Source organism: Chaetodon auriga, chromosome 5, assembly GCF_051107435.1.
Source record: "Chaetodon auriga isolate fChaAug3 chromosome 5, fChaAug3.hap1, whole genome shotgun sequence".
Lineage (NCBI taxonomy): Eukaryota > Metazoa > Chordata > Actinopteri > Chaetodontiformes > Chaetodontidae > Chaetodon > Chaetodon auriga.
The window spans coordinates 8,546,719-8,568,884 of NC_135078.1; the positions used below are offsets into that span (position 1 = coordinate 8,546,719).

General features: G+C 41.2%; 2 protein-coding genes across 2 annotated transcripts; one reads left to right on the plus strand and one right to left on the minus strand.

Moving 5' to 3' along the window:
• Positions 1-379: 379 nt before the first annotated feature.
• On the minus strand, positions 380-10,245 carry fam163b (family with sequence similarity 163 member B). The gene is made up of 3 exons (XM_076731474.1): positions 9,783-10,245; positions 3,494-3,609; positions 380-2,651 (listed from the first exon to the last, which is right to left on the minus strand). Exons 2-3 carry the CDS (start codon positions 3,584-3,586, stop codon positions 2,208-2,210), a joined length of 537 nt encoding a protein of 178 aa, XP_076587589.1. The 5' UTR covers positions 3,587-3,609; positions 9,783-10,245; the 3' UTR covers positions 380-2,207.
• A 9,477-nt stretch (positions 10,246-19,722) lies between these two features.
• Positions 19,723-20,868, plus strand: LOC143320656 (serine/threonine-protein kinase pim-1-like). Its single transcript, XM_076730492.1, has one exon. It carries the CDS (start codon positions 19,723-19,725, stop codon positions 20,866-20,868), a length of 1,146 nt encoding a protein of 381 aa, XP_076586607.1.
• The last annotated feature ends 1,298 nt before the right edge of the window (positions 20,869-22,166 follow it).

The window sequence follows — 22,166 nt, forward strand, 5'->3', positions numbered from 1 at the left end:
TTTTTTTTTTTTTTTTTTTTTTACATGTGTAGACATAAATGTACAGTTACTCTTCCACTTTTCATAAGGAAGAGAGGCGTCAGAATTCACTATGGAGATCACTGCTAAATAATCCAATACTTTCACAGCCATGACACTGCTGCCAGTGTTGTTGGTTTTTGGACAAAAGTCAGTCACAAATTTAAAAATGTTTTGGTGAAGATGGGTCATACTTTCATCATAGTAGGATCTGTAATTTAGTGGTCAGACCTCTAGTTGCAGGTAGCCTATTGATAATAGTTATTCTTCAGCCTTCTGATTGGCCAGCATGGCTTTAGGATTAGGTTTATATCACTGCCTGTTGGCTTGGCACGCTCTTGACAGCGAGCCAATTGTGTTTTTGCATTTTCATATGCACTGGATTTTTTAAATTTATTTTTTTAATGAATGAAGGAGGAAAAGTCCTGTATCAAAAAAAACACCCGTTACATGAGCACTAGGCATTAGTGTACACAAGAAGAGGTGTAATCAGGCAGAATAAGTGAAAGCACCTGTGTGGCTTGACCATTGTATGTAGATGCTTCATCATAAATAGATAATAAACTATAAAATAGTGTTTAAAGATATTATTTAACTCTTTTGAAGTGTTGAGTGAGGGAATTCCACCGTGAAAGAAATAAAAGAGAAATGTAATAGTTATTAGACACTATACAATTCTTGCCACAAACAAACACACAAAAAAAACATTTTGTCCGTGTGAACCTATAACACCTATATTTTCCACTGCATAAATGAATAATAGTCATGTGGTGTTATAAGCACAGTATAAAAGTACATACCGTATGTTCAGCACTACAGTAACGTCTGTTGGAGATTTGGTTGCGCACAAATAATGGATTTCTCAAAACTGGGATATAAACAAAGTAAACTGAAAAAGTTCCCCAAATGGAAGCTCCTGACTCAGAAAACACACTTGACTTTAACATTATTTCTTCTCAAAAATGCTCTTGATTTGGAGCTAAAAGGACAAGCTTTAATCGATGTTTTTCTTACAAACAAATCCCATGAAAAGACCCAAACCAATAATGGTTAGCCTGTACTTCCTGACTTCCTGACTGTGGGACAGAGTTAGATTAAACTATAGTATATGTGTAATGAACATGTCACTGAGTGCAACAGTGTTGCTCACTGATGAGTTTTTAATAGTTTTTGGCCAAGAGTGGAGCACCATGGGACAGAGGAATAAAATTCATCTGGCTTTAACATACACAATACTTGTTGGAAGGATCCATTGTTGCTGGTTTTGGGGATTTGTTCAGGATTTTTTTCTTCCATTTATGTTATCTTGCGAGGAGGCTGGATTTGCAAGACTGCACAAGATCAAATGAGCCAAGAATCCATCTTGCCAGGCTTCAAGTTATGTACTTGCGGCTGAACCACAGTCGTTCTGACCAATCAGCAGTCTAGAAGAACTACTGGCAGCTATGGGCAGGCGTGATTTAGGTGTGTTGACAGTGAGAGAAGCAACTATTTGTTCAAAAACAACTATGGTGGCTCCTAAAGAGGTTAGCGTAGGTGCTGCTATATCATTAGTTATATCAGAACTGGAGAGTATTTCTTCATTGAAAGAAGAGCAAAGAACAGCACTGAAGTCTTTTATCCATGGAAAAGATATATTATATTAAGATATGTACAAGTTAGCCTGTGATAGACAGATGGTTCATTCAATCACCTGACAAATATTTTTGAAAGTGCCTGCCCTTTTCAAAACAGTTTCCATGGACGACTTCCCAGATGGTTCTGTGTAACATCTGTCATGTCAGGTTACCATTTGTGCCTGTTCTGTAGTACACTGAAAAAAAGATATCAGTGTTAAATTTTCTGACAAATGCTAAAACTGTAAATTGCCTTGTTTATACTTTGCTACATATATATTGGTTAGCTCTGTTACTCTGTCAGAAACAAATGTTAAGTTCAGAAATGCGTTCAGCTCAGTTGCTCCAGAACTGTAGACCTTCAGTATGGCTTCCAGGAGATGTGTTACATCACCAAAAAGCCCTCAGTGTTGCAGTGTATCCCTACGGCACAGTATTAATGCACCAATCCCCAGCACAACACTTACATAACATGTAAATTTAGTGTGTTTGCAGATAGTACTGAGTCAGGACATTTTGTATAAATCAACCTTTCCTCCGGGCAAGCAGGGTGGCGCTCCTCCCTGCCTGTTCCTAGACGTCAGTGCTGACACTGTGGGTGACCACCTCCCGCATGGTGACGGAGCGGATGAGGTTGAGCTTCTGGTAGAAGCTAGCCAGGTCCATGGGCAGTTCCAGGTCCTGCTGCTGCACAGTCCTGTAGCTGATCCTGCGGCCACCATTGCACAGCCTCTCCGGGTGCTGCAAGTAGAAGGGCAGCGAGCAGCGGGCGCAGGACGGGCAGAAGGTATGTGAGCGCTGGCACCTGCGTGGCGGCGGTGTGGGGGAGTAGCTGGCTGGCCCATTGGCTTCAGTGAGGAAGGTGGGTGGGTAGGTCTCCGGTTCGTCACCATAGTGATCCGGGGTCGGAGGCGTAGGGGGAGCAGACAGAGCCAGGGGGCGGGTCGGCGACATGGTGGCGAGCTCTGGTTCCTCCTCTTCCCCCTTCTCAGACTCCTCCCTCTTACAGCAGTAATACTTGAACGGTCAATCACAGTAAGAGAGAACAACAGGTCAGAGTCACTGTAAAATGAAAAGAAGTCAAGCAGCAGCTAATAATATGAAGCATGGCTACAAAGCTGAAAGTCCTTTGGTCGTATGTAGTCTGTGATGTGAAGCTCTCAACATTAACATACTGAGTCTGTGACCTATCACAACATCTGTTGGATGGTCTGCCCTTAAATTTGGTACAAACAGTCATGGTCCCCAGAGGGTGAATCCTACTGACACTGGTTATTCCCATACCTCTGTCTTATCCTGTCCTCTTCTCCTCTGCTGTCAGCATGATGTTGACATTGTTGGTTTTGAGTGAAATGTCTCCATAAATAATGGATTGTCATATTATAGAATTTGGTGCACACATTCATATTCCTCTCACCATGAATTGTAGCAACTTTGAGGATTCTCTAATATTTTCTGTATTGTCACCATCCATCCAAAATTTCACTTCAGTACTTTGGTTTATCTGTAAAACTAATGACACGCCGATCAGACACAGTTGTAAATTATGTTTACTGCTAATGGACATGGTAAAAGTTAAAACTGCTGAACATCAACATGTTAGCATGATCATTGTTAGCATCTTAGCATTAAGTGCATTGCCTAATGTTGTAGACACTTCAAGGTTTCAGTTAAATGCTCACTGTTGTTGGATTATTTTCAGAATACCCACATAATAATCTATAATACTCTTTTTGACCACAACGATGAAAAGATGAAACATGAGAGGGTAAACTGTCATTGCATATATTATGTTTTCAAATAAATTTAACTCATGCAGATGGAAATCAGTTAACTAGTCAATAGTAAAATAGTCATACCTGCAACCTACATAAACACAGTACAGCGACAATGGTCAGTAAGATGACTGTAGCCAGAATTCCTCCTGCGATGACCACTGTCCCGGCTGACATTCGAAATCCTCTCCATCAACAGCCTGGAGGGAGGAGGAGGGGGACAAAATAAGGAGGAGGAAGGTAGGATGAGAGAAAGTGAATGGAAAAAAGGGGAAGAGAAGGAAAATGAGAGGGAACAAGGGACAGAGAAGAGGTAAAGTGGAGCAAGAGGAGAGAAGAGTTAAGAGGAGAATAAGAACGACAATAAGGAAGGAGGAAGAGAGAGAAAAGGGAAAGAGAAAGAGGAGCGAGAGAGGCACAGGTCAGCAAAGAAAGGAATGGAGGAACAGATGGAAAGAAGATAATAAGAGCAGGGGGAGGATGGAGAGTTAAGGAGGGAGTGAAGATGGAAGATGGGCAGGGAGAGGGGAAAAGGAAAAAGACAATAGAGATGAAGGAAAATTGGTGGGGAGGAAAGAGAGTACTGTGACAGACAGGTGGAGCAAAGATGGAAGGAAAATGAGACAAGCGGAGAAGTGAGGAGAAGATGAGAAAGAAGGAGAAAGAAATGGGAGTAAGAACGGAAACAAGCGAGAAAAAAGAAGTGAAAGTGAAAGAGGAAAATTGGAGGAAAAGGTGAGGGAAGACATGGATGGGCAGGGAGGAAAATGAAAGGTGGAGACAGAAAGGAGAGAAGGAGAAATGTGGAGGAGGGGGAAAAGAACAGAAGCCAGTAGAGAGAAGGTGTAAAGAGGAAGATGAGGAGGGCATGAAGAGGAGAAAGAGGAGGATATAAGAGAGATAATGATGTTGCTATAAACTTTTATGACTGTACTGTGCAGCTCCAAAAGGATTAAACTGGTTTCTCTTGCCAGCAGCCATTAATAAAAATATTGCTGATCAAGTTTTATGTTTTATCTGTTACAACTCAGCGCTCAGTTTGGGCAGTAAATTAAGCCGCCACAGTGAGCCAGGAGCAAATATTAGAAGGTCTCATCCTCGTCCTTCTTGCTGGGATGTGAACTTCTTTTTAGTCCTGAACAAAACCTCGCAGCTATTTTGCCATTGTTTTCTTTTGTCTGCCAATTGTTTTCTTTTATTTTTTCAAATAGTGTTTTTAGTCACAGAGCTATTTCATTAAAGGAACAGTTCAACATTATGGAAAATCCTCTATTTTGCTTTCTGGCAGACAGACTAGAAAATAAATACCACGATGCCTTGTTTGTTCAATCTGCACAACAACCAAAGTCCTTCAGGAAATAAGGAGTGAAAATGAGTCACTCTGCTTCCTCCTTCAGTTCACACAGCCACTAGAGGTCCTTGTCAGGTAAAGGTAGATTTGAATAAATGACAGATGCTGTCATTTGTCTTGTGAGGACAGTATGTAAAACGTTTCAGTGTAACAATAGAAATGAAGAACCAAGTTCAATCAGAATTTTCGTTTAAGGTTACAGCAATTGTTGGGATTACAGTCAACAGCGTCTACCTAAGAGGCTTGACTCTGGACAAACAAGTTCCCTGCATGTGTTCAAGCAACAATGGTGGGAAAACAATGACGATCGTCAAGCCTCTGCCTTTTTTGCTCATCCCATCTGATGACCAATTATGAGACAAGATCTATAGTTATAAGACTGTCCTTTTTCTAGAATAAGCAGATTTAAGGAAGGCACTGATATCACTGAAAGGTGTAATTTGCATAGATTCAGAATTGACTCATATTTGTGTGCTCAGAATTGTTAATGTAGGGGAGAAAAAAAAATCCAGACAGGCTTCAAGGTTCACAGACATTTTTTCAATGAGATTAAAATCTAAACATCCCTCTATTTTATGGTTAGCATTTTTCGGAGTTATTTTTAGTGGAAAATCTGAGAGCTCCCAAGGTGACCTGACAGTTAAACAATAAGGCAGACAACAGAGCACAAACCTCTGCAAACACCAACCCACTCTCCAACCTGCTGAGCTGCAGCCTCCATGACTGTTTATGATGGTTTATTATTTGTCTTGCTACGCATTATGGATAAAAGAAATGATCATCTTGTGCCTGAAAGCTCGATTCTACACCTTCAGCAGTGCTGAATCAGCTCTGGCTAAAAGACATGTGACCAGTGGATTTAAACTGGAACTACAACTACAACAAAAAGACTTCTTCACCAGGAGTAATAAGGTGATTTCCAAAATGACCAGGATTAAAAACAATTCAGATGACATTTATGTGTCCCTGGAAAGGTTTTTAGAGAAGTGGGAAAATACAAAAGCGCGGCTAAATATGCAGGAGAGAACAGAAGAGGGAAAAATAATTTCAAAGGAAAAGGTGACACAAGTTTTCCTTTTTTCTTCAAGTGTGAATGAGGACAAGTCAAGAAGTCTGTTTATTATCCTTGAAATTACATTAGTGAAAAAGAGAGACATTATGCATTTTATTATTCACTTTCCCTTCATGTTTTATGCAATAAATCTGGTCCCAAACCAGAATTAAGTGTGCATTAGCAAATGGAAAGAAAATCAGAACACTGAAGGGACACAAGCAAAGGTTCTTCAACCTTGAATGTGATGACAGATGGAAATTTAACCAGTTCCCCCTGTAGGCTTCTGCACTGTTGTACTCAAATACAGTGGTGGAAATCACTCATCCCTAATGTTAAATTAGTATTATGAATTCAAATGATGAATTTCTAATATTCAGCTTTCCCTCATGTTTTAAACAATAAATCAGGAACCAAAGCTCCGTTTAAAAGATGTGCACTGATGAACACCAGCAGGCAGATGCAGAGGGTCACGTGAGAGGAGATGTGACTGAGGCAAAGCCATCATCATCATAATCTCATTTCCTCATTGCTTCCTGTGTGGGCATGACGAGGGTTGGCAGGAGTGTGTCGTGTCATGGGAGCGTCATGCTGTGATGCATGTGAAGCTATACGGCCGACACGCCATCCAACATGCCAAAAATAGCCCAGAGGAAAGCTCTCAGTGGGATCTGGACAAATAAGGGGAAACGTTACAGGTAGAATCTACCTGAAGGTTAATCTGAGGCTGATTTATGTCTTCTGATCTCCAACAGCAACACCATTACTGCAGCACAGAGTTGAACTAAAGGTAACAATCACTACCCTGGCATTGCTGTCTTCAGATTATAAACCAATAAACTTGTAAATCACTGAGTTTTTTCATCATTTAATAAAAAAACCAAAGCATGGAATCAGAAAAGTGGAAGTACTGAAAAGTTCCCAGTTGGGCAGGCAGACTTCAGCGTCAGTGAAAGATAACCATCTCTTACATACGTTACAGTGTTACTGTGCAGGTTTTCAGGTGAGAAAACACTTGAAGTCACACGTCTCTTCACCAAATAACGGCCATGTTGTCTAAAGTCCTCTTCTACTTGTCCTAACGTTTCTACCTAACAAACACATTTCCATAAGCAATGTCTCGTGAGACCATCAGTGACATAAATAGTTCCAATTCAAAACTGTCCATAGTGAGGTCTGAGGATCATTCAGAGTAAACTAAACATTGTGTCTGGAAAATATTCCATTAACGTTTATTGTTCTAGTATGGTAGCAGAGGTCTTAACAGTGGATATCTCCAAACTTCAGCACATAAAATCATAACTACATGCACAGGTAGAGCAAGAAAATCTGTGGTTTGTATAAATTGGCCCTTTTGACCAGTCAATATTTTTCCTGCTCATCTTTGGAGCATTGCTTGCATTCATCCTAAAAAAAAATAAACCAAAATTCTGGTATTCTTGAAGCTGGATGTTATTCTCATAATTGTGGCCACTCTGATGATATATCATGCTGATTTTGGTTGTACATTCAGTCACACAATAATCTACCTGAATTCACAGCATCACTTCTGCCATGACTTGACGGCAGCTGGAGGCCAGTTGTGCTTACTGGATCTCCATAATGTGCTGCAAGTGATTGCTGGGAAATCTTTGACAGAGCAGCAAAGCCTCTCGCAGTGAAGACATCTTTGAACTTGTCACCACTCTGAGATTAAAGATTCATGACCAAACACCACCATGAGCTGCTCCTCTCATCAGCACCCTGAGGATCAACTCATCACTTGCTATTGCATTGTGTCTCCATAGCAACAGAGCCCTGGACATCAGCATCCCTGAGGGCCAGAGAGTCGTTCACACCCACACAGCCAGTCAGCATCACACACTCAAAGGTCAGCATCCATCCATCCATTCATCCATCCATTCATCACACCTGGCTGAGAGCTTCAATCCAACCAAACACAACTTATTTCCCTTTTTAGACCTAAATAAATGTCAGAAATATCAAAAAAACAAAAAAAACAAAAAAAAACAAACCCTGACATAAGCAACAGAAAAGCACATACACTGCGACGAATCTCCATCTTTCAAGTACTTTTCGTCCATGATTAGGTCACACATGGTCCAGCCCCTTTCCAATACACATCGGTTTGTTATAAAGCATATTTCTAGATCTAAATCATATTTTCTAGATCATATTTCTAGACTTTTAGATCTAGATAAGCCTCGATATCATAAAACAAGAAAGAATAAATTGGGCTGCTGCACTCGATTCTAGAAAATGTATTCATATTGCTCTTTGCCTTCTGAGGATCAAGGTAGTTATTTATTTAATTATTTATTCCGTCCTTGTTGATGCATGTTATATAATGCAAGACGACAGTGGCTCCTATTCTGCATTTGTCCATGGGTTCATAGAAAACTTTCCATCCTAATTTGAATCAGTCTTGCTGACAGAGCTTAAAGGATGACTCTGGTGATGTTCTAGATTTTTCTTACTTTCAACAAGTTGAATTAAAAGATGGAAACCAACAATTAATTGACGATACGAACATTTGTTGTCTGTTGAATTGCAAGCCTTAAAGCAACATGGATTAATCCACTGCTCAAAATAGTCCTCTGTAAATACATTATTTCCTTCTGTAATATTTGTTTTTTGTCTTCAGTAGGAACCAATGGGCGTGGAGCTGAGAGCCACAGACAGGAAGTCAGGAAGACAGTTTTGAGAGACCTTGTTGGTTTTTTAATGGCATTTGTTAACAACTGGAGGAATCTAGATGACTGCTAGTTTTATCTAATACTTTAGCCAAGATATATAACAGTGTGTGACTCCAAGTGTCCTCACAGGAGTGTTTTATTATACAGGAGGTGACTATAAATTGTTGAGTCAGGGCCATATTATAAAAACTGAGGTTATGTCTCCAGCACTTTTTCTGGCCGAAAAGCAGCCAAATTAATTTGACTGCTTTTAGGCCAATAAATAATTAAATCTATCAATATTTCTTCATCAGAATTTTATCGTTGACAGTGTGGAGGAGACCACAGACCTTCATACTGGGAAATAAAAACAGCTGAACTGATGGATTTAACATGAAAATTCTACTAATTGAAACATTAATGAGATCTTTTTGAGTATCTGTTAAAGATTTAAGAGCAGAGGTGGTGGATTCATGAGTAGACACATTATACCTAAATTCCTGGAATACCATCTGTGATCGAGTTTTCATGAGGGCTGTCATCTTTCACCAGAACTTGCGCAAACGTGCACATTATTGATTACATGCGTTTGAGCGGGATCTGCAGTAGATGCGATGTCATTATTGTTAAAACCTCAATATATCATGATTGGTTTCCTGTTTGCACAGAGAAAATGTGGAAATAACGTTGTACTTACAGGGGAGTTAATGGCGCGACTTTTACGCAAATTTGCACGTATAAATGGCCGTTTAAACTGATCAGGATCACTTGAGAATCCACACTTTGACCCTGCCTGTTCGAGAAGTTTCAGCAGGCTCCTCCACACGGGGTTCAGGGGTGTTGAGTCATACATCAGCACCACAATCACACACTCACACACACTGAAGCTCAAGACTGTTACTACTACACCAGCTCCAATCAAGCGTTTCTATCAGTGATTATGCCCAGAAATTATGTCTAAGGTTCATCTCTCCACTTTATTTGAACCGCATTTGATCTTGATTTGCATGCGTAAAAGCGACAACTGAACAAGCGACTGCAGACAAAATGCCCAACAAATTAAGGATTTCACAAGAGATTTATCTTAACTGAATACTCAGACATTATTGTACAGTTCACTGTGCAGTCACTGCATACAATTCACTGTGCACATCTCTACTGGAATGCTCGTTTTGCGCAATTGCGCATTTTACGCGTTTTAAAAGCTTTCTAGGACCATGGCACAAACCTCTTAACGACCTCTCCGTGCACCACCGGAACCACAAACACTTTCATATCAGCAGCTGATAATCTTACCCATCACATTAGTATTTTGATCGTCCCATGGCTTCCCCCGCGACACCTCCAGGTCGGGGCAGTCCGGCTTGCGGGCAGAGGTGACGGTTCAAGAGTCGAGCCTTCGTTGGGAGAGGTGTAACCAAACCTATAACTGTCAACTAAGAGCTGCGTTTTACATCCACACACGCATCTGACCTGCAAGAATGAGGAACAGAGTCTGTCTCGGTGCGTCAGGAAGGAGAAATAAGACAAAATTGTCTTCACATTTCTTCTGTGATTGCACGAGGTGCGCCTCTGTCCACAACTGGAGACATTTGAAATGCAGCGAGAATATCTGATACAACTTTTACTTCATGAGGAGCTGATTCCTTCCTTGTTTCTTCTATTTATTTTTCATAAATTTAAGTGCAGTTGTCTGCTTCAGAAGAGGTTGCAGAAAAAAATATGTATGTACAAATCAATAAAAATCCCAGATTCTGAAATATTTCCTCTGCAGATCTCCAGGTTTTCTGTGTCCCAACGAAACCTCGAAAAAAGAAAACTGACAAACCGCTGATCCAAACACACACAAGGTGGCCACAGGAGGAGTTGTTAGTAGAAAAGCTTGGGTTCGCTTGTAATTGACTAGAGCATGTATGTTCTGCACGGATCCGGTGTCATCACAATTATGTTGCAGCGCATTCATTTCCGATGCCGACCTGACTGAATGTGACCGTGCGTCACAGCAGCGCTGCAAAAACACCTGAAGGATGCAACCAAGACGCTTCACGTTCCCGTTGCAGAAATCCTAATTTCACCTTTTCTTGAATCAAAGGACATCTTCCAGATAGCTACAATGATCCGTGTGATTTGAGCTTGTTTTCTGGGGAAAATATATATTTATGTCTCTGCGCTGTCCAGTTTGTTTTGGTTGCTTTTTCAGGTGACTTTAGGTGACACGTCCCCCTCTGCAGCAGACCTCAACAGCCCAGAAGATCTAATCCAGGATCCAAAGCTTCATGAACATCATGTGAATTATAGCAAATTTCGACATATTTTAGTGGCAAACTAGTCATCACATATGGACATTAGTTATTGACTCAGCTTGTACTTATTTTGTGCTGATTGTGTGAAAGCTGAACTCTAACCACTGTCTGCTGGTGCCTCTGCCCCTCAGACAGCCTGCCACTGCCAACAGGCATGCCTTTTATTTCTGCCTCTGTGCCCCACCACATCCGTGTCCCATGTCCCATCCAACCAGTACATACTGCCAGTGCAGCTAATCAAGGCCATGATCCCTCCCTGGCTTCCCATCTGCAAACCCAGCCGGGTGTGTCTGTGGACAGGCTGGAGGTGTACTGCTGTTGGGAATCAAAGCGCTGGTCTCTGTAGTGGTGGTTCCTCCCGCAAAATGCACATTGCCCATGACTTCCCTCATAGGAGGACGAGAAGATGAGAGAATTAATGCATTATTCCAAAATGGTCCTAATTCGAGCCTTGTAGTCACACCATTACATAACCAGGATGAGCTATTTTATTGTGTCACTTAAATATTTGTGACAGTTTAACAAATAAAACAAAACTCTGTTGTGTCTTTCTAAAGCAGAGCATTATCTCACCTTTACCATAATAAATGTGTCTGGACCATATGGAAAGGGTTTCCCTCTTCTGCTTGTTGTCAGTCATGTCAGAAATAGAAACTATTATGTAACTATTACTTAAAGGACCACTGTGTAGGATTTAATGCATGTGTAGGAGAACCTGTGGTAAAAACACAAAAGGCACTCTCTCGAGTCAGTGTTTGGTTTGTTCATTCGGGACTACTGTAGAAACATGGCTGAGCAACATCTGTGGAAGAGGACCCACTCCCTCTGTAGATATAAAGCTTGTTCTAAGGCAATGAAAACACGACAGCTCTTTTTTTTCAAGTCATTATACTGTAATGAAAAACATATTATGAATATCAGATTTCTGCTGATAGATCCTCCTAAATCCTACACACTTGTCCTTTAACAGAAAAAAACCCTGCTTTGTTTCCTTCAGAGTTGCCTTGGTTTCAGTTTTGAAACATCACTAAAACACAGCTGAAACCAAATCAGATTGATTATTTCCAGGACAAATAAAGTGAGAGAAAGGTTTGAACACCCTGTAAACAAAAAATCAATTTACAAAAAACAGAACTCTGTGAAAAGTGGAAAATGTGCAATATTTCAGAGGACTTCCACATTGTTTTCTGTGTCCTTTGTCAAGAGGAAACCTGGATGAAATCTGAATTAATGAAACGTCTATTGACGAGTGCTGTGTTGTTCTCCCTGTTCACCGTCTACCTCTCTCTGCCTCCTCTCTCTCTTCCATCGCTCCACTTTGAGCAGGGAGGCAGAGAAAGAAAAGATTTTATTGTGTGAATTATTTAGAGGTTAAAGCAGGCTGAGATTCCACTGTATTGTACAGACAAGAGCGTGTAATATTAATGAGTGGAGACGTTAAAGGTTATTTCTCCTCTTTTCTGCTGCTCCTGCTGTGCTTCAACACTTCAGCATCCCGCCGCTCCCACAGGAAGCTGCTGCTCCGAGCAGGAAAAACAGACTTTCAGGTCAAACCTGGACTCACACTGCAGAACTTCACCTGCACGATGAAACTCTGTGACTTTTATTCTGCTTTTCAGTTAAAGCAAGAAAAGTAAGAATCAAAGTGTCTGAAGAAGCTCATGTGGAGGTCTGTATTTTTAAACATGGAACAACACAAACATTTGGGGTAAAAGGAGACTCTTCATGACAGCTTGTCAGTTAGATACCCCAAATCTCTTAGAGAGGAGGCTGTATGGGACAGATGGGTCAACAAAACGTGCAATTTTAACATGAGACTGGTGTCTGTCTTCCATTTCCTATAAACCTCTATTTCTTTCAGTCTTGCCATGATCTTTCCTCAACCAAACCTTTAGCATAGCACTGGCAGATCAGAAAATGCTCATGAATCTTTTGGGAAGGCACTGAAAAGCTGTCCTACCTGTAGGGGGACGGATCAGATGGGTCCTTTTGGAATAGAATTATAAAGTATTTTGTTGTTTAATTTGGAGGATTTGTTGGTCTTTGATTTGGGAGCTGCTGTTCACGTCTAGTCTATGACCACCAATGTGTTGTAGCTGTCTTCTATGACCTCAAGTTCTCAAGTTCCTGAGCGCTCTGACAAACAACTTGGTTTGTTTTGTGATTTAGTTTAGAGGACCTGTTGGTTCCAACCATTCAAAGCTGATTTGATGGTCAGATATGATGTGAAATGAGGCCAAATGTTGCATGTTAAGTTTGTGAGAAACACCATTGGATGAAGAACTGCTGTGCTCCTTTTGCTGTCCACAGAGTACTCAAACTCATGACGGACAGTTTAAAAAAGGATCGAAATCAATGAACAGAATGAGACATCTCATCTGTTTCATCCAACACGTTTTTCTTCCTTGTCAAAACTTGGCACCTACATTAGCCAAAATGCATCCGTCGACAGTTCGGTCAGAGATCGGGGTGTGTTATTGTGATGGGGGTGATGAGAATAAGAAAATGATGATGGGTTATTGTAAGACTTGTGTTGGTCCTTTTGCATCAAGTGGTGAGCACTATGTTTTTAGCCAAGGAGGTACAACGACAAACAGCCTTGCGTTAGGGACAGGATTGTCCCTTTTTTTTTTTTTTTTTTTTTTTTTTTATTTCGCCCGTCCCAGGCACAGACACCAATAGCACTTTAAAACAACAAAATTAAAAAGGTGTCCTTAAAACAGTCGCTAAAACGGGCCAACAGTCTTCAATCTACAGGTTAAAATCAGTTTAAAAAAAAAAAAAAACTAGCTACAACAAAGCACAAGGCCCGATTTAAAACCGATTTAAAAACGAAACCGATGACGGCCGTCCTGCTCCTCGCCGTCGCCACGCCACTCTCCGGCTCGCTTCATAGGAGGGCGGACCTTCGGCCAGGATACCTGGACAAACAAAAAGAAACACAGCGGAAGGGGGTTTACACGACACAGTGCAGCCGAGACGCCTTCCTTTCCCGTGCCAGAGTGTTACTGGGTCCCAAAGGGTACTTACACGCTAGGCAGAGCTCCTCGCGCTGCCGCTGCCGTAAGGTCACGTTGTAACACTCTGGACTTCGTCGACTCGGCTGCTGTCACCACCTCCGTCACGGTCTCTGGTCCGCGACCGCCGCGGGCATCGCCCTCTCAGGCGGTCTCCCCACTGCTCCCTGCGTCCGTTTCTTCTTGCGCTTCATAGTTACCACGCGGGTCTGCACCGTCTGACGCCTTCCTCCCACCTGCTCTCCTCTCGCTGCTCTTATTTCCGGGTGCGCCCAACGACGTCCCTCCTCCCCGTATCCCGTTGGCCGCGCACCGCTCCGTGCCCCAAGGCCATTGGCCAGTCTATACCAGGCAATGCACCCCACAGGTGCAAGTCATCAGTTCAACCACAAAGGGTGCTCCGGACGGAAGTAAAACTCAAAATCACATCATGCTAAAACCATGCAATAAAACATAATAAAAACACCACTACAAACAATAAAAGCATGCAAGAAAATAAATAAATAAAATTATATACAATAAAAAACAGAACAGTTGCATAAAAAAAAAAAACCTTAAAACTTCCGCCGTGCGACATTATGCTAGTAGCAGCTAATGTAGCCTGTAGCTCCGTGCCTGCAGTAAAGATGAGGAGCTCGCTTCTCTCTGGCTCCACACCCTCAGACTTTTTTCAGACATGTAAATCAGTTCCCCTTTCAACAGTGACTGAGCTCCTCATTAGCCAAATTAAGGTTGTTTTTATGTTTGAAAAACAGCTGACAAAATCCTCACCCTAAACCTTTAAACCACATTTCCCCATCAACTCCCACAAAAGTTCCTACAGAAATACAACCAAACAATAAAGCCAACTCAGTTAGTTCAATTTAAAGGTAAATTTAAAACGTGGAGGCTGTGATCCACACATCGTTCAAATGGTTTAAACATTTTAATAAATGAATACACGAACAACACTGTTAAGAGAGAATCAGCATCTCTTTCTGTCTTTGTCACCCCTCCACCTCTCTCCTCTCTCTGCCTGTCCAATGGCATCGCTCAATAAGACAAACAGGGTCTCGGTGTAAGTCATCCACTTAACATTGATTCCCACATCAGGGCGATGGATTAGCTTACAGTGGAGACTGTCCACATGTGCCAAGGTCAGGTAACAGGTCAGCACTGATGGGCAAAGTCCAACACTGACAATACATTCACTGTGTTACACAGAGCTTTGACAGTGAGGAGCAACGGATTCAAGTTAACATACACACGACAAACAACAGCTTTTTATTAAATGACACTGTTTCTCTTGTACTTTTTTTTACAAGCAGGGATGACATTGTGGGTCTGTCTGTCAGTCCACCACTTTGGTCCAAAATAAGTTTAATTTGTCTAACATTTTGTTCATGACCCAATTCCTACAAAACGAATGACATTCCCATCAGCCTCAGCTTTACTTTGTGATTAGAGCTGATTAAGCATTGATACCATCCACAACATGTTGAACTAAGATGATGATGAACACTCTTAAACCTTGACCATGCACATGTACACAGATATTTTACATCACTTGATCATAAACAAACAGCATTTTATGTCAATAAAAAAGAGATTTTTTGAACATGCCTTCTTCAGTGCAGATTTTTCAAAACTCCAGTTGTGCATTTAAAACTGTAGCATTAGGGAAACAATGATTGTGGTGGTTTGGAAAACTCTGGTGTTTTCTTGTGTGCTGTGTAGAGGTGTGGTTCTTTGTTCCCTGTGTGTCCTTTGTTGGCAGAGGCTGGTTGTGGTTCTCCAGGTGGCTGGGAGCTCCAACACAGCTGGGACTCATCACAATCAGCACAGTATAAAGACTGTGGACTGCTGAGGACTCGTCGCCAGATTGTTTCTGCTGCTTGGTGCAATAGTTGGCCGTTAATCAGTGCTACCTGTGAGTTTAAGTCTATAGTATAGTTTTGTTTCTCTCATATTAATCATCAGTGTCTGATCTCTAATGAGTTCTCCTGCACTGATGTCCAGCTCCAGCGTCTCTGCCACCACGGCGCAAATAAATAATCACCTACCATTGTTTGTGCTTTTAGTTTACTGCCACCAAAGAAAAATAAGATCACTGCGGCATGCTGAGAGTGTTCTTCTCTGGTACTTGAGGCGCTGTTGATGTAGCCTTTATCACCGCCTACCACCTGACAGACCGGTTCAAGTGTTTGGAATTGTTTTTGCAGTCCCATGTGTACGGAGGTTTTTTGTAAAACATTTGGACACACATTTTTTTTCAAAGGATGGGAGAAAATATCCATTTGGAAAAAAAATCTGTTAGGCCTCACTCTGGTTGTCCAATCAGTTTATTCTGACATCAGCAAGATTTGACTAGTTTTTGTACTTATGCTTTGTCCTTGTTGGTCATTCACCTGATGAAGACTTTGATGAATTCTTTCTGCTTTGAAACAGTGTGCAAATGCTCTAATATGATCAATAGCCAGGTGCAGGGTCACTGTGTGTAGGATCACACATTTTGTTTGCCATGTTACTATTGTACCAAAACCTGGGCACACAGAGAGTATCTGGCACGCTATGCCATAGTCACAGAATTACTGAGTGCATAACTATACTGGTTGTAGTTTTTAGAAATTAAAAAAACAAGTTTTGAGGCGGTTTATTTCTTCCAGTTTGGAGAGAGCAAGGCTAACTGTTTTCCTCCTTCTTCAAGTCTTTAAGCTAATTAAGGCTAAGGCTAACCATGTGAAGGTCCATAACTAGACTGCACTGTTAAAGGCTACCACTGTGAAAATTTATGAAAATACAAAAAGCTAGAGTCTGCAGAGCAGCTACTGCATTTGCCAATGACAAAACTGAATTCAGATCAGTCAGATCTGAACAAGGCCCAGCTTTTGGGGCACACCTGAACATACAGATGGGAAAGTCAATTTTGGCAGCTGGGTTTTTAATTGTTTTATCACTGAATATAAATGTACAGTACGTAGTTTCTCTCTTCTTTGGTTTCTTTTTCTGCTTTGCTTTCTCTTTTTTCTCAAGCAGGCAAGGATCAGCTCCCTGAAGCCTATTTGTTTCACTCCAGTTCATAAGCCTGACTGGCACAGAGGCGCTGCAGAATCTTTAATGTGACACGTCATGATACCCACCAGATGCCATCGTCCTCCTTTGTATCTCTCACATCCTGACAAGCCCCGTGTTTAACAAACTCTGACTGATCTGAGCTCTTGTTCCCTCAGTCACAACATCATCCAGAACATGGCTGCAACCAAGCGAGCCAGCAGGCTGACAGGATGTTTCCACCTCCCTGCGGCTTTCCACACAAACTCTGTTTACAGCTGCAGTACAAGCCGCAAGACTGGATACAAACTGAAATACACAGTACACCCTCTGATCCAACTTTACATTTTCACTGCATCAAGGCTGACGTTTTTAATCCAATTATTTGTTCAGTTTTATATAAAGAATAAGATTTTTTTTTAAGATCATATTCCAAGGCTTCAAGGTTCGAGTTTGCGGTGCAGGAAGGGCTCACGCAATGACAGAATACAAATGGACAACATCAACAATAAATCACATAATCAATAGCTCTCAATTAGCCCTCCTAAAGACCTGCCTTGCTTTTATTTGTTTGTTTGTTTTTTGCAAAAGCAATTCAGTGTATCGGTATTCTGTAATTTTATCTCAATACATTTACTTATCTTTTTTTATATGATTATTTATTTATCTATGGATATTTCATTGTTACTGGTGGGGTCTGCTGTTCATGCACATGTTTCAAAAGATTAAAGCTTTAACAGTATTCAAGCTGAAATTCAACTTCTCCTCATTTTTTGTGCAAGGAAGCAAATAACTAAGTAAAAAGATATATATATATAAAAAAATAATAATAAAGTAAAAAGATAAGGCAGTTATTCAGTGTATATTTGGAAACCATGACTGAGCCTTGAGCTTCTGAGTAGGCATTTCTCTTAGCGATGGCCGACTGACAACTGAGAGATGGCATTGCTAGGTGATGGTAAAAAACAGTTTTTCTCTTTTTTGATGAGTCTACATAATGTTAAGTATCAACCGTTAGCATTAACCCCTTCCCATCCCATTATTGTGGTTATATTTCATATTGATTTCCTGATGTCACAGGATACTTGTTGACAGTTTGAAAAGAGTGTCTGGTTCAATATGCTCACTCCTGATTTCAGTGATTTTCAGTCACTGTTCTGACTGCTGGGGACAGTACAGTCACATGCATGTCATTGATCAGCAGGATCACTGAAGTGCACTCGCCTGTGAAGCTGCAGCCGGGCCAGTCTTATTGAATGACGAGGACTGATCTGAACGTTATCTCCAACAGAAAGACGCAAGACGTTAGCTCATCATTCAAGTACAGTCGAATGCGTCCCAAGATGATGTTTTCTTATATCAGTTGCTACAACTGTCAAGCTGCCATCTATCATCTATGCATGCTGGCATGATCTGTGATAACAATTATAAGTAATAAGAGGAAATGTCTTCTCATGATAACGGGTTGATTATCTCATTATCTCAGTCTTGATACATAGTACCTGCTCCACCAGATGAGCTACCAGGGAGCGCCATGAGACTGATAGTTTGTCTCAAATGTGTCTTTTGTTGCCGGGTGGCACTGCTGCAGTGACCAGCGCCAAAGCCTCTGTTGGTTGCTTCAGGGGTCTTCTCCCATAATTACAGCAATAACCACAATCCGTCAGAAGAGATAGGAAGGGAAAAAACAGCGGCTCAATATGCCTTGATAGACCACTAAAGTCTCTGGCCGGAGTGGCTATTGATTTGTGGTGCTGCAGGGTTGAGGTCCAGGACGCTGGGGAGTCATAAAACTTTTTACCAGGGCTCCAGATTGCTGAGAGACGGCCTCAGTTCCATCAGAAAGATGAGCTGCTGCCTCTGATTCAGAAGCTGACAGGCTCCTTTAAAGCCCATCACTGCTGTAATCTAACCTTTCCCTGCTTATCCTCTCCATGTTTGTGTATTTATTTATTTATTTAAAATGTACTTTAAATATTGGTGATCACATTAATAGATTTTTTTCAGACACAACTATAACTGTAGAGAGACAGATTTGGCTGTGTAGAAGTACTACAGGAATACCAAACAAAAGAAATCCTAACAGATGTAAGAAGAAAAACATACTGGTGGCTCACATGATTAATCTGTGTTTCATATTCTTTTTATTTGTGCCAAATACCTGCATGGTCATTTGTAAATATTATTAATTTAAATAATTGTTACTTGAAAACAAAATGTTGGAATTAATTTAGACAGCTTGACAGAGTTTCACTTGAGTGAGACTAAGACTACTTAAACAGTGAAAAAGGTAACTCAGCACAGTGTTACATACCTAATCCTTTAGTGTTACTTAACTGTGTTGTGGGATTTAAAGAAGGAAGTCTGGCATAGTGTTAAATGGTGAACCATTAAGAAAGTATTAATTGAACTCTGTAGACTCTCATACACATACAGTAAAAGTACATGAACTGGGATGTCCAAATTATTTAGGCCATATAGTGTACATTACAGTGTTACTCCATTTATTCATACACACACACGCACACACACACACACACACACACACACACACACGCACGCACGCACGCACGCACGCACGCGCGCACACACACACACACACACACACACACACACACACACACACACACTGTAGAATTAGCACCACAAAGCTTTTAGAATTCTAAAATTCTTAGAATTCTAGAATAGAATAGAATTCTAGAACCTTTGCTTTGATGCTTTGATCATTTGTATGTATATATGTAGCTCAGTTTTTTGATATACAGCACAACAAAATTAAAAACAAACATATATAGAGCAGGATTACGCAGGTTATAAGTATGTTGGTTTACTCTTGTCTTCGCTTTGTCACGTGTTGATTGTGTTTACACCACCATAATAGTGAAAATGGGTCGCGCTACACCACAGGAATTTAAGTCCAGAAGTGGAAAGAGAAAGTCCAGTGCTGACAGAGACACACCACAAAAGATCAGGGTCCCTGAGTCTGGCTGGGAAAGCACAGAGTCCAGAAGGAGGCAGAGGACCACTGAGCCTGAACCCAGGTTCAACGTCTCCAAGAGGAAGGTCACAGAAATTGAGGACACACCAAGAAAGAGACAGAGGGTCTCACAACTGGATACCATGTCATCCTCAGTGGAGGCTGAAACACCCAGGAAGGAGGACACCACCACCACCACCACCACCACCACCACCACCACATCCACCTCAGTGGAAACCAGCCAAGAGCAGCTCGAAGAGAAATACGAGCAGCTGTGGCCTCTGGGTGAAGGAGGCTTCGGCTCGGTCTATGCTGGTTGCAGGACAACAGATGATTTCCCTGTGGCAATTAAGCACATTCCCAGGTCCAATGTCGTCTGTAAAGGCGTCACTGAGAATGGAGTGATGCTACCTCTTGAGGTGGCTGTCATGAGAAGGGTGGCCAGTGGAGAAGAAGGATCAGTCGGGAAATCTGCAGCAATTTCTCTGCTGGATTATTATGACCTCGACCAAAAACTTGTCCTCGTCATGGAACGTCCAGTCCCTTCTGTTGACCTCTTCGAATACATCCAGGAGAACGATGGATTCCTGCAGGAGGAGGAGGCCAGAGTCATTATGAAGCAGCTGGTAGAAGCAGCCAGAGAGCTTCAATCTAAAAACGTCTTCCACCGGGACATCAAGGTGGAAAACATCTTGCTTGAGACCGGCACAGACATCCCACGCTTGAGGCTCATTGACTTTGGCCTCAGCTGCTTCACTGACAAGACCTCGAAGTACAGGAACTTCTACGGTACCTCAGCCCACATCCCACCAGAGTGGAGACAGCGTGGGACCTACAGTGCTGGTCCCACTACAATGTGGCAGCTGGGAGTGGTCCTGTATGAAATGCTGCACAGATACACAGCATTTGAGACAACACAGTTCCTGAGACAAGAACTCCAAATCAGCAAGGAGTTATCTCAGAATTGCCAGGACATGTTGAACAAGTGTCTGTCTATCAATCCTCTGCAGCGTCCATCTCTGGAGGAGCTCCAGCTTCACCCATGGCTGACATAAAGTCAGCCCCTTCATTTTAATAAATTGTCAACAATATTTTCTTGTTCACTGTTTGTTTTATACTGCATGGTTGGGGACCTTCTTCCCCATTTTTGTTATTCAGTGTTATATTTAAACTGAAACAGTGGCCCTCTGACTTGCAACTTCTACACCTCAGGTTACGACATTGAAATTAATCGTTGAAAAGGTAATTTAGTCTTCAAACACTTCACAGTGTTCAAGCAACTGTCCTGATTATTACTGAGATAAGAATCTCAAGAAACCCGTTCATCAGCATCATTGGATCAGAGCTCAACACTGGAATCAGTTTATTCTTTTTGAGTTGGTAGAAAATAAACCAGACCTCTATGATACTGATGTCTAAACCAGTTGCAGCGGAAGCCTCTTCAACAAGTGGTGATCCTACTCGGGTCATTCCTCTCTCGAAGAATGACTGGAGCTTTGTCCTGGTCCCTTCATCTATTTTTGTACGTTCTGTTCAACAAAAGAAAAAAACATTTAAATGGAAACAGTATTTTTTTTCTTACATGGATCCACATTTATTCCAGTTAAACACCAGGTGATGACTTAGTTTGCAAAGGTACACTTACCTCTGATTTTCTCAGCCATCATGAGCCTGAATGAATGCACAGAAATTCAAGTTCAATTCAAGTTGTTCTACAAGTTATATATATATACGTTATTGTATTGTGACGATTTAGTCAAAATCATATTATACAGTGATCAAAAGTGATCCTGAATTGTTGCTACAACACTTCTTGCCACTAAACAATGATTTGGGTTGGTCAAATTAGGTAAACAACATATACTACTGTTTCATAACGCGGTAGTTCAAACACTTGTTGAAAAACAGGATAAAAAAGTGGAAAATAATCTTTGTTTTTATAAAATCATGATTCATGACACTAATGTGGGATGGCATTGTTCAGGTAAAGCAGGACAGCTGTTTTTTTCAATTTTAGAATGCCTGTCCCACTTTATCAAACAAACTAGCCTATAGCTTCTTAAAGAAAGATTTTATTCCCATTGAATTCAAACAGAAATGATTAATACCTGAGTTCACCCTAAGATAGATAGATAGATAGATAGATAGATAGATAGATTCAGTATTTTCAAGGGAATGCATTAAATGGGAGATGTGGCACTGTATTCCAAGTAGATCCTATCATAACCGTTTCAGCTAGCTAGCTAGTGCTGGAAACATCTGTTATGTTGTGTGTTTTACGTGGACCTTGGAATCCTATCTTTGCTATAACATTACATAGAATGAATGTCTGTGACATCTATCAGAAATAAGA